The 13,604-nt window shown below is 34.3% G+C and overlaps 1 protein-coding gene across 2 annotated transcripts in view; it reads right to left on the reverse strand.

Moving 5' to 3' along the window:
- LOC145284925 (glutamate decarboxylase 1-like) overlaps nucleotides 1–13,604 on the reverse strand; it is a 287,476-nt gene that overhangs the window by 95,706 nt on the left and 178,166 nt on the right. For both annotated transcript variants that reach the window (XM_080134020.1, XM_080134019.1), the window contains exon 8: nucleotides 9,415–9,479. In XM_080134020.1, the coding sequence (XP_079990146.1) occupies nucleotides 9,415–9,479 (65 nt within the window). The remainder of the gene's footprint in view (nucleotides 1–9,414; nucleotides 9,480–13,604) is intronic.

Consider the following 13,604-nt stretch of genomic DNA (forward strand, 5'->3'; position numbering starts at 1 on the left):
CCGAAGGGCGACCAAGATTGGATTTTTTGGTCTTATAAATCCATATTTATTTATTATCTGATCTTCCATTGTTGGGTCCGTACAGAATGGTATAAATATCATTTAATTAATTGGAATGCTTTTATTGAGATGAGTATTATTTATTCATTAATTTATTGCGGACTATTATCCTCATCTTTTTCAGTTGTTTCGTCAGGTGGTTACCGAAACGGGATAGGAACTCCTAATCTCCTAATTGCATTCTCAGCAATACTGCCTTCCATAGTTGTTGTCGTCTCGACGAAAGCCAGAAGAATAGTTTGCCGAAACGTCATGAAACAACTAAAAAGATGAGGACAATAAATAAATGAATAACTAATACTCATCTCAATAAGCATTCTAATTAATTAAAAATAACAATACAAATTAGTTTCTGTGTTTTCGAAAATGTGGCTTTAATCTATGTAAATGTGACTCATAAACAAATCAAGCGTGGGCTCAATCAGAGGGCTCCTTGGTATATGAGAACTAACTCATCTAAAATACCGATAATGTAACAGCGTGGATGCGCGGATGTAAATGTATGAGAAGGGACGTCACCGGTAAGGGAAAAATAGAGCTACAAAAAAGAGAAAGACAAATATCTCGTGAGAGGCGGGAGATCACGTGGATGACGTCACGGGCGTTACGATGAGAAAATAAATGTCGTTGTACAGAACATAAAAAGCTAGTTGGAGTTATTTTCTATTCTTTGTCTAAGTGTCCCCTACGACAGAATCTGCACACAATGTGTGTTAGTTCCCGGACAATGTTACAATAAACGTTACGTATATGCAACTTTACAGTAAACGTTACATATATGCAACGTTACAGTAAACGTTACATATATAAAACGTTACAGTAAACGTTACATATATGAAACGTTACAATAAACGTTAGGTATATGCAACGTTACAGTAAACATTACATATATGCAACGTTACAATAAACGTTACATATATGCAACGTTACAATAAACGTTACTATTACATATGTGTGCTGATCATAGCTCGTATGTTCTAGGGATTTATCAGCACCCACATGCAATAAAATTAAAACAAAAGAAAAAGATTTAATGAAAAAGAAATTTATTAAAAAATAAATTAACAAGAAAAAAAAAGAAAAGATTATTATTTTTGAAGGGCGACAACTCGCTAATAAATTATCTCCCTTAGATCATAAAGAAAGTATTTCTTTATGTATTGTGTTTTGAAATGGTTTGCTCTATACGTATATGTGCTTTTCGGTCAACAAACTCAAAGAATAAATAAAAACTTTACCAGAATCCAAACAGCAGTTCTTCCTTCAGTGAGATTTTTTTTTTACGGCCTTTATGAGGAAGCCGGAATTCGGACGTTGGTTGCCTATGTGTACACCCCAAAAATATGTCACGAACTGACTTTACCCACCAATAGCGTTTCTTTTATATGAGTTTTAAAAAGAATTTCCTGGAACCTTATAGAGACTCCAAAAAAGAACAAAAAGGCGTTCTACGCCTTTTTATATTTATAGACGCCGATTATTATTTATTTTTATGAATAACGACATTCTAGAAACGTCTTTATGTTTTAATTAATATATCAATAAACATATTTATATTATAAGAAATATTTATATATTTCTTAATCCAATCATAGGAGAAAATATGTTCTCCCATGGCAGTTACATATATGCACGTTCCAATAAACGTTACATATATGCAACGTTACAGTAAACGTTACGTATACGCAATAGAAATGACATGAAGTTTGTGGCTCAGGATTTTCAAACAATTCTTATTTTAAAATGATACATTTTTTTTTAATTTTACGATTTTTTTTTTCCTGTGGTGAAAAACTTGTTCTTATGAAATGTGGAACAATTTTTGCGATCATTCGTATAATTTGGATTCTTAAGACAATGCTCTAATCTTAAGTGTTATTTTCACAACGTTTTGGTCGATGTAACTTCCGACCTTCTTCAGGTGTATCTTGTTGAACTCTAGAATATTTCTGTTGAACTCTGGAATCTGTACGGAATTTCGAACGGAAAACTTTATTTTATCCACGGAAGTAGTATGCTTTCATTCCATTAGACATGACTGGTTGGAAGTCCCAAGTAATTCGCAATTGTATTTTGAACCTTCAACCTCCAGAAGAGTGTAACCTTTATACCCAAATTTTACCAAGTACTTTATCTACTACGCCACAGATCCTTGCTGGATGTCAAAAGTTTAATTTTCAGTGCGAAATACAATTGCGAATTATTTAGGACTTCTACCTACACCTGAGGATTAAATAAAGGATTCCGTTGGAAATTTCGTGCAGATTCCCGAGTTCGACAGAAAAGTTCCCGAGTTCGATAAGATACACTTGAAGAAGGTCGGAGGTTACATCGACCGACACATTGTGAAAATAATACTCAAAATGAGAACCGTAGTCCAAAGAATTCAAATAATACCAATGATCAATTCTCATAGCAAAAACTCAGAAACGTAATTTTTGCGATGTTTTTTTTTAACGACACATAAACAACTATAATCTTTTTTCAAGATTATCAAAAAGTTATGTTTTAAGAACCTATAATATAATTAATAAATTATGTATACAAATTGTATGGATTATAATTTCTATAAGATCTTTAGGTATTTCTGTTTTCTTGTGTATAATCGCTACATTTTTACGCAGAAAAGGCGACGTTATCATTTCGTGTGTAAATAAAATTTTGCGTAAATTTGACGGATGTTCAAAGGCACTAAAATTGAATAATGGGAGTAACATTTTTTGCTATTGTTTATTGTGGTTATTTCATTAATTTGAAGCTCGTACATCATTTAAAAGATAGGCATCAAAAAATCAAATTGTACTTATTACGAGTAAAAATCCGACCACAGTTAAAGTATTTTTAGATTGTGGGTGAATTTGCTATTTTGAAATTGCTAATAGTCATTTTTATATTATATTAAAATATTATTTAAAATTGGATATCTTTAATCAAAACTTTATGTTTAAATTTTTACATCGCTGAATACTGGAATTTAAACCCTTTTAATCTTTCAGAAATTAATTATTTTTTAGAATTCTGTTTTTTTTGTTGTTTTTTTTTTTGTAATTGTGGGGGAATCACCCTCCAAATGGACTGTTCTATCCATTATATAAACTATAGACCTTTTGATCTCAGGTGTGGATTAAATACCAGAGCGACACTCGCCTGCTCGGTGACGTTTACTACTCTTTTCAGTTGTAACCTTTTTACGTTGTTGTTCCAGTAATACATTGTTTAAACTATATTCCGTTGTTCTGTTTTCTTTGTGGCTCATTGCAAGCCATAACACTGGCAACATTGGATTTGCGGAACGTACTCAAGGTTAAAAACAGTGTTCTAAAAGCTAAACACTGATGACATTGGATTCAAGGAGCCTACTAAAATCGAAACCAGTAACGACATTGAAAAAAAAAATACTCGCGTTGAAATAGTATTCTAAAAATACTAACGACGTCGGACTCAAATGTTATCAAGCCTAAGGAAGTGTCTAACATAACACTTGCCACTGAAAGGTTCACGGTAACTAAAAAACAAAATAAACGCAGATCATTACGGGGGAAAAAGAGTTGAAAAGAAAAGTTCGTCACGACTTTCAAAGATACCGCTGTACTTTTGCAAAAAGAAAAAGGTTCGTCGCGACTTAGAAAGTTAAATTTTTATATATTTGGAAAAAGAATTCGTCACTTGTGGTTTTCGCTGCTAAAATCGGGCGTTATTTTTTTTTTCTCCGGAGAAAAATATACACTTGATTTTTCTTTCTTTTTTAGACAATGAACTTTTTATATATTTATGTTTTTCTGTTCGTTTTATTGGAGGAAGAAATAAGAAAATAAAACGGTTTTGTAAAATTCAGCGAACGTTTTGAAATTGCTAATGTTGACAAAGCAAAATGGACGAATTGAAAGTAGCGTTGGAACATTTGACCAAGTTGCATATCAATGCCGCAAAGCGTCATTCACAATTCGAGGAACAGCAAAAGGAATTGCAAAAACAGTTTGCTGAATGTCAAATACGAACAGAGTAATTACTAACAGAAATTGTTAAAGATAATGCGAACGCGGAAAACAATTCAGCATTTTCTCAGAATACAATATGGAAAGCGATAGACAATTTTAAATACGAGGAAGAGGAAAAATCATTCGCAGTGCATTTTCGGCGTTATGATAATTTTTTTAATATTGAATGCAGCAACTGGTCTGATCAAAAGAAAACCAGACTTCTAGTCCGAAAATTGGAAACGGCTGAGCATGATAAATTCGTGGATTACATCTTGCATCAGAAAACAGCAGATTTATCATTCAATGAGACGGTAAATTTGTAAACAGAACTTTTCCCGCCGAAAACGTTTTTTTTTTCCATAAGCGTTGGAGATGTTTGAATGTGGTAAAGGACGGTAATGACGATTTTTCCACATACGCAGCTGTAGTCAACAAACACTGTGATGACTTTAAGTTGTCTGAACTTACAGCAGACAATTTTAAATGTCTTGTGTTTGCGCAAGGGTTAACCTCGGGAAAAAGTGCGGATATCAGGCGCAGAGACCTTACGAAATTAGAAAATAAACCGAACTTAACACTTCAAAATTTGACTGAGGATTGTCAAAAAGTAGAAATTATAAAAAAAAAGATGCAAGAAATATCGAAGCAGGCATCGCAAATATAAAATAGTAACTAAGAAAAACCCGTCGAAATAACACACAAACACTAACCACCGAAACTCAGAAAAACTAAAAGTACCGAGCGCTTGTTTCAGATATGGTGGAATACATTGGGTAAGGAATTGCCCATTTTTAACAAAAAGATGCCATTTATGCAATAAGATCGGTCATAAAAGTTCGTAATGTAGGAAAACTCAGAATAGAAGCCGTGTACATCAAACCAGAACTAAGGACGTCGTAGATGAAAATCTATGCAAATAATGTAACGGTTAAGATTTTCGGCAAGGCAGACAGAGGATCGGATCTTTCAATAATAAATCTCAAAACGTGGAAAATATTACGAAAGTCGACTAGGTTAAAAACGGCCGTTAATGGTACAAAAATTCATTTTGAAGGTGAATTAATTACAAACGTCACTTTACGGGTAGGGGGAAACTAAGATTGTATGTGCTAAAAGATAGTGAGAACATGTTCGGTTCTGACAGCATGAAGTAGTTTCGTCTCCGGGATCTTTCTATATCCACATTCTGCAAGAAAATAGATACCCGCCCAGCAGAAATGGAGAAACTTATAACTTGTTTGAAAAAAGAATTCACAAACGTATTTACTCCTGGTCTGGGAAAATGTACAAAAATGGCCGCAGATTTTAAGTTGAAATCTGGCACACAATCGGTGTTTAAAAAGAAACGTAATGTCCCGTTCGCTTCCCTGAACAAAATAAATCAGGAACTAGACAGATTAGAAAGCATCAGTATACTGGCTAAAATTGAATATAGTGAGTGGGCTGCTCCGGCAGTTTACGGAAAGAAAAGGTCTGGGGAAATTCATGTTTGCGCCGACTTCGCGACCAGACTCAATGGGTCCTTAGAAGATTTTCACTATCCATTACCTAGTCCAGAAGAAGTGTTCACGAAATTAAATGGCGGCAAGTTTTTTTCTAAGATCGACCTAAGCGACGCTTACCTACAGATTCCGGTAAACGACAAAAGCGCTAACCTCCTCTGTATTAACACTCATCGGGGTTTGCACAGATACGAAAGACTCGCGTTTGATATCAAGGTGGCACCCACAATATTCCAGCAAGTAATGGATACCATGCTGTCCGGCTTGGACACCGCAATCGCATATCTTGATGGCATTATCAAAGCGAGCAAAAGCAGGGAGGAACATGAAAAACATATCAGACAAGTATTCAGTCGAATACAAGATTATGGATCTAAGATCAAAGCAGATAAATGCGAGTTCTTTTTACAAACAATTAAATACCTGGGTCAAATAATCGATAAAGATGGCAAACGCCCAGACCCAGATAGGGCGACCGCTATTAAAGAAATGCCGGCACCAGTAAACATAACTTAATTGCAGAGTTTTTTAGGTTTGGCAAATTATTACCAGAGGTTCATTCTAAATATGCACAAATTGCGCGCACCACTTAATGAATTGCTGAAAAAGGATAAGGCTTGGGAGTGGACAGAAGATTACCAGACACCATTCCAAGAAATAAAAAGAATCCTGACTTCCAAACTATTCCTAACGCATTTCAACCCGCAGTTGGATATAATAGTAGCTAGCGACGCTAGTCAATATGGCGTCGGAGCGTGCATGCTACATCGAATGCCGAATGGCTCGAAACAGCCTATTGCTTTCGCATCACGGACTCTCTTGCCAGCGGAAAGGAATTATTCTCAGATCGAGAAAGAGACCCTAGGAATTATATTTGCAGTTTCAAAATTCCACCGGTTCTTGTACGGAAGACATTTTTTCTTCAAACCGACCATAAGCCGTTGATATCGATTTTTGGATAAAAAAAAGGACTTCTAACATTCACTGCGAACCGACTATTAAACTGGGGAACTATTCTGCTGAACTATAATTTTACAATTCAATTTCTCCCCTCAAAACAACTACCCATGCAGACGGTCTATCGAGACTGATTCCTGCCAAAATGAAACCTCTTGAAGATTCAGTAATCGCGGCACTACGTTATAATAGTGATGTAAAAACCATGATAAAAAATATTATCCGCGAACTGCCGGTCACACTTCAGGAAATTAAGTCAGAATCTCTAAATGACAATTTCATTCAAACCACGAAGCAGAAATTAGCACTGGGGGACACGAGTTCAGACATTTTTTCTGGTTGCGACGAAATACTGTTATACGGTGAAAGGGTTGTCATCCTCCAAACCCTTAAAAAAAATTCTCAGGGATTTTCACATGGGTCATCCGGGAATAAACAGAATGAAAAGCCTAATGAGAAAATGTATTTATTGCCCAGCTATGGACCAAGATATTACCGACATGGTGAACAGATGCAAAGGCTGTGCTTTGGCTGCAAAAGCACCACCGATAACATATAAACCTTGGCCTAAGGCTGAACAACCATATTCGAGGATCCACACCCATTATGCGGGACCTGTGGAGGATTTTTACTACCTGATAGTAATTGACTCTTACTCTAAATGGCCAGAGGTACTAAGATGCAAAAAACGACCACGGCAACAACGAAAAACATTTTTTTTTTTTGTAATTGTGTGCTCGGTTTGGGGTTGTAGACTGTTTGGTTAGCGACAACGCTACACAGTTCACCTCGACAGAGTTCAGAGAATTCTGCTAGACGTATCAAGTCAAGCATATTATGACACCCCAGTACCACGCCAGAAGCAACGGCCAGGCCGAACGCTTCGTCGATACGCTTAAAAGGGTATTAAAAAAGGCGTCCGGTATACCGACAGAAAAGGTCCTTCAGCAATTTTTGCAGGTTTACAGAATCACGAGAAATCCGAACAAACCAGATGCGGGATCCCCAGCAGAAATCATGTATGGACGGAAAATAAAATCCGTATTTGATAAACTGCTACCCAAACACATAGTACACAACAGAACCTCTACAATGCCAACGAAACGGTTTAACAGCGGAGATAACGTGTATTTTAGACATTTTAGAAATAACGTTTCTTTTTGGGAACAGGGCACGATCTTATGAAGAATCGGCCATGTTACATACATCATTCAGGGCCCAAATTTCCAACATACGAGGCACATGAGCCAAATCAGGAAACGCTTTTACGAGGATCAAGTAGAACCACCACAGGATAGCAGTGAGGCGATTGAAACTGTGTATGGCTGTTTTGACATAGACCCTCCAAAAGGGATGTCAGAACCGAGACGCTCCGGCAGAAAGGGGAAGCGCACAGATCCCTTTGTAGTCTGCCCCAAAAGGAAGAAATACTGATTTTCACAACCGCGGAAATCAGCTTGGGAGGGGGAGGTGTTGTGGGGGAATCACTCTCTAAATGGACTGTTCTATCCATTATTATAAACCATAGACCTTTTGATCACAGGTGTGGATTAAACACCAGAGCGACCCTCGCCTGCTCGGTGACGTTTACTACTCTTTTCAGTTGTAACCGTTTTACGTTGTTGCTCCAGTAATACATTGTTTAAACTCTATTCCGTTGTTCTGTTTTCTTTGTGGCTTATTGCAAGCCATAACAGTAATTCAACTAATTATATTATAAAAATATGGTAAAAACTGATTATTTTTAAACGTAATAATATTGGTTTTGTGTCAATTTTTTATTTACAACTTTCAGGTATGTGAATAAAAATTGTGTGTATACTAACTAAATATTTTTGTTATATATAAAAACTAAATATTTTTGTTATATATAAAAACTAAATATTTTTGTTATATATAAAAACTAAATATTTTGTTATATATAAAAACTAAATATTTTTGTTATATATAAAAACTAAATATATTTTATATATATAAAAACTGAATATTGTTTGTTATATATAAAAACTAAATATTTTGTTATATATAAAAACTAGATATTTTCAATTATTTAAATTTTTTAGCTTTATTAAATGTTAGAAATTTGTTTAACCTTAATATATTTCGTTCAGTTTTAGTAACATGAAATAGGGGGATGACATTTTCAAAAAAAAAAAAAAAAAAAAAAAAAACATTGCCTCTTTTTATGTAATGAAAACTGCTTTGAAAATATATAGTAATTTAAAAATGAATAAATATTGATAATTACATAAAAATCTGACCATCAATTTATTTTTGCTAGATTTATTTAACACACGTATGTTTATGCCTTCGAAATCATCACTATATAATAACGTTGTTTTTAGGCGTCAAAAAATATAAACGCTAATAAGTTATGATGTTAATATTAAACTATATTACAGTTACGTCATGTTAAATGTGGGGGTGATTCTGCGGTACACATTTAGAAGTATCTAAAGATCTCATTTCAAAATTAATAGTAGATTATGATCTATTTTAAGACGTCTCAACATGTTGCTTTATTGGACATAAACATTCGCTGGTTACTTGCTGTTGCGATAAAAAGAAGAAAAGAAAATGCAGAAATCTTCTTATGCATTTTTCGTCTTTTATAAACCGCTTAACGTTGCAAAATTAAATGACCAGATCTTAATAGCGCGCCTGTCTTGCTAGATAGTGTCTTGTACAACTCGCGTTCAACTACTAGTTTTTATCGTAATTGTGACGTCACAAAGTCAACTTTCACTAAGCAGAGTTTCCAATCAAAGGGGAGACAATTAATTCATAATATAATAAATTACTAATTTTGTTACAGAGTGAATCACAAGATTTTTTTTTAAATTAGACCACATTCTTAATTCATAAATCATCGAAATATTCAAAAATTTCAGAAAGTTATTAAAAAGATGTTTAACCTGCATATTCCATTCAATAAATGTCTGTGTTTGCTTGACATCAAGACAGAACCTCCCCAGGCACCCTAGAATTTAAAAGGAAAACAATTGTCAAGTTGAATACAAGTGGTACATCAACAAATTAAATGTTTGCATAAAACTTTAACATGCTTTACATTTTAAAAACTTATCTCGATTCTCTTTAACGTACTGCAGGCATTTTTTAATAAAATAATCTTGATACTTTTAAATTATTGGCTGGCATGTCTTTCATTATTTTTTAAATTCCGTGATGAAATAAATAAATTTATAATTTAAATATAAAATTGTAAAAATCACGCGCACACACGCATACATGCACACATGCACACACACATACACACACACACATATATATATATATATAGTGAATGAATGACAAAAGTCTATATTCTAAAGTTCAGGAAGTTGACCATCTTATAATTTATTTCTTGATTGAGTTGACATTTACAATTCTTGACAGTATCTGTTTCATAGCAAAATCAATCAATTAATTATTATATCAACTAGTGAATCTAATTTGCCCTTAACTCACTAGACAAAATATAAACAATCAATCCGTCAAAAACGAAATAAAGTGCGTTTTGACATTATTAAAAAGTGCTGGGGCGATTAATCAGAATCAGAATCGGTAATCGGAACAATCATAAGTTTTGGAGTATCGAGATCGGAAAAAATTGTGCCTATTTGCAGATGCAAAAATCGATTCTTTTTATCTTTTTTTTTGTTATTTGATTTTAGGTAAATCGTCCACTGTTTGTAGTAATAATAAAATATTTACTTTCTTTTAATTTACCAGTAAAACAAAAATCTAAAGATAACCACTACAAGTTTGTTTTTACATTTGAGAAAATATCTGCACATTTAACATGTGTTTTTATGGTAATCGAAGAAAAACAACAATGTTAAATAGTTAGAGATTTATAAAGAATCTGAATCTGAATCGGCAATATAATATATATATAATGTATTTATATATATAAAGTTGAGTTTTCGTCACACTTGCATTGATATTAAAAGTCTATATTATCTATTGAAAAATTATTAAAACGAACTTCTTAATATACCTTGTCATGAATAAATGTACAACTAGGAAGCTACAGTGATATAATCATTATATATATAATGATTATATATGTAATGATTATAAATAATCATTATATATATAATGATTATATATAAAATCGTTTTATATATAATCATTTTATATATATATTCATTATATATAATAATTATATATATAATCATTATATATATAATCATTATACATATAATGATTATATATATAATGATTATATATATAATCATTACATATATAATCATTATATATAAACATTATATATAAACATTATATATGTAATCATTATATATATAATCATTATATATATAATCATTACATATATATAATGCTTATATATAATCATTATATATAATCATTACATATATATAATGATTATATATATAATCATTACATATATATAATGCTTATATATAATCATTATATATAATCATTACATATATATAATCATTATATATAATCATTACATATATATAATCATTACATATATATAATCATTATATATATAATCATTATATATATAATCATTACATATATAATCATTATATATATATAATCATTATATATATAATCGTTATATTACTGTAGTTTCCTAGATGAATACTTACTGAAACTCCGGTGTTTATTTAAAAGTGCTCACTGTCTAGCAGAGCATAATTACAGTATGCTTATTGAAACAAACTTTATTGGCTACATATGTGCATACATGTTTTGCTGCAATTCCTTCAGAGAAACGACGTTTTTAGGGTGGATCTTTTACAATGAAACAAGATTTTAAATAGTTATTTTTTCAAATAATGTTTCCCTGTTGTTTGAAAAGGAATGGAAAATCAAAATAAAGAAATAGGAAGAAAGAAGAGAGAAAAGAGGAGATGAAGAGTTAAAGGGAGTGTAAAAGTGTGAGGCAAACTTCATTGTATAAAATTTTATCAACTTACGTTTCTCTTTATTTTCCCTTGCAACGAGATATTTATCTATGCCAGCGGCGTTGATTTTGGAATCGGTAAGAATATTCATTCATTCATTCATTTATTTAATTAATTAATTGGCAACGAATACGCGCACAAGCGATTGCCATTTACAAGGGGAAAAGTCAGTGAGACTTTAGGTGTCTATGTACAAAGAGAAACTATACAGGGGTTCAACCAGCATCTGTCCAAGGCCGCCTTAAAGCTTGCAGTGTAGGCTGGTTTACGACCTTTCGGATAGCTGCTTCCACGGATATGCCACTCGAACCGAGAATGCTGCTTTTTTTTACATGGGGGGGATCACCTCTTATCAAGGCCCGGAAGCCACTCAGGGATAAGGGTTATTGTGTATACAATGATCAATGGGATAATATCGTAGTAATAGTTGGTATTGGAGATTTGGTAAAGGGTCTTACTTAAGGAGGCTATTAATCAGGAATTTGTTTATGTTGAACTTGAAGACATCCAAGTTGTAGTCAGGTGGGAAGCAGGCAGACGGAAGAGAATTTCACAGGCGTGTACTTCTCAGAAAGAAGCTTTGTTCATGGAATCTACGTTTTGATTTAGGCACACATAAAGAGTGGGGAAAATTACTGACAGTGGTTTCAGCTAGCCGGGTGTTTATCGTGAAAGATTGGCGATTGGCGCTCAGACGACCACTTGCCATGGAAATAACGACAAAACAAAAACAGGCTCGTAACGTCTCCTCTGTGGGAGAGAGGTTGCAGGGAAGAGAAAAGGCATCCCCTACTAAGCTACGAAGTCTATTTTGTAATTTGTCAAGAAGCTCAAACCCAGATGTGGCAGCAGTACCGCATCCTTGGAACGTGCTTGGCTTTTATACAGATAGAGAACTGCATCAGTAGTGAGATATCTCCTGTAGCGGTAGAAGGATCCCACCATTTTCCCAGCGGCCCGGGCAACAGACTTGATATACGTGTTCCATTTCAGATCAGGAGTAAAGGTCAAACCCAGGAGCTTGTCAAAACATGAAGCCCCCCCCCCAAGACGAGAGCCATCCATTTCAATTGATGCTAGATGAGAAACAGAGCGTTAATGATGCAAAGATAGGAGCTTGGTTTTAGATGCATTAAAAGTAACCAGCCACCTTTTCACCCACTGTACCACGTGCTCAAGATCAGAGGAGAGGGAATCAGAGAGAGCTTTGTCATTTACGGCCTTTGATGTGTTGTCATAGATGGTCGTGTCATCAGCATAGATATCAACGAATGATTTAAGTATGTGTTTTGGGAGATTAGTGGTGTAGGTCAGGAAGAGAGTTGGGCTCAGGATGGACCCATTGGTGACTCCAGCATTAATACTGTGGGCCTCTGATTGCTGCCCATCAACCACTATTCTTATGGGCCTATCAGAGAGAAATGATTTAATTATTGAGAAAACATTTCCAGTTATACCGTAGTTGGAAATCTTGTGTAGTAGACCCTTATGCCATACCTTATCGAAGGCCCTTGATATGTCAAGAGCAATTGCCCTAGAAAGGAAGCCTTTTTCGAGATATTCACTAATCCTATGGGATATAACTGTTAGCACATCAGCTGTAGATCTAGCAGAACGGAAACCATATTGCATGTCACTAAGGAGGTTATTTCTGCTGAGGTGGTTGACTACTTCTTTATTTAACGCAGATTCTAGTAACTTACTCATGACACACAAGTAATTTCTGTGCGCAATGGCAGCAGCACATTCTGGGAGAAGCATGGCTGGCTGTTAGGTTTTTGTTGGAATGTTTTGGATGGTACGAATCGGTCTATTCCTACAATTAACCATTCGGTCAGGTCTGATACTATAGAGGACACTTCCTTTTTAAACATGGAATGCAGAGGTAGATCAGATATGAATGTATGGAAGCTATCCCAGTCAGCCATAGAGTATCGATATGCAGTACAGTGGAGAGGTACATCTGAAGACTTATTGCATTTAATTTTTATCTTAACTGATACAACTGTGTGGTCGGAGGATCCCAGGGGAGATAGAACGGAACATGAACATAGCTTAGGGGAAGTTGTGAGAAAAAGGTCTAGAAGGCTTGCACACTGACCGGTAGTATCGGGAACAAGGGTGGGTTCGTGAACAATCTGAGTGAGGTCATAGGCAATGGTAAAATC

The sequence above is a fragment of the Euprymna scolopes genome, chromosome 9 (genome assembly GCF_053919585.1).
Source record: "Euprymna scolopes isolate OS-2025 chromosome 9, ASM5391958v1, whole genome shotgun sequence".
NCBI lineage: Eukaryota > Metazoa > Mollusca > Cephalopoda > Sepiida > Sepiolidae > Euprymna > Euprymna scolopes.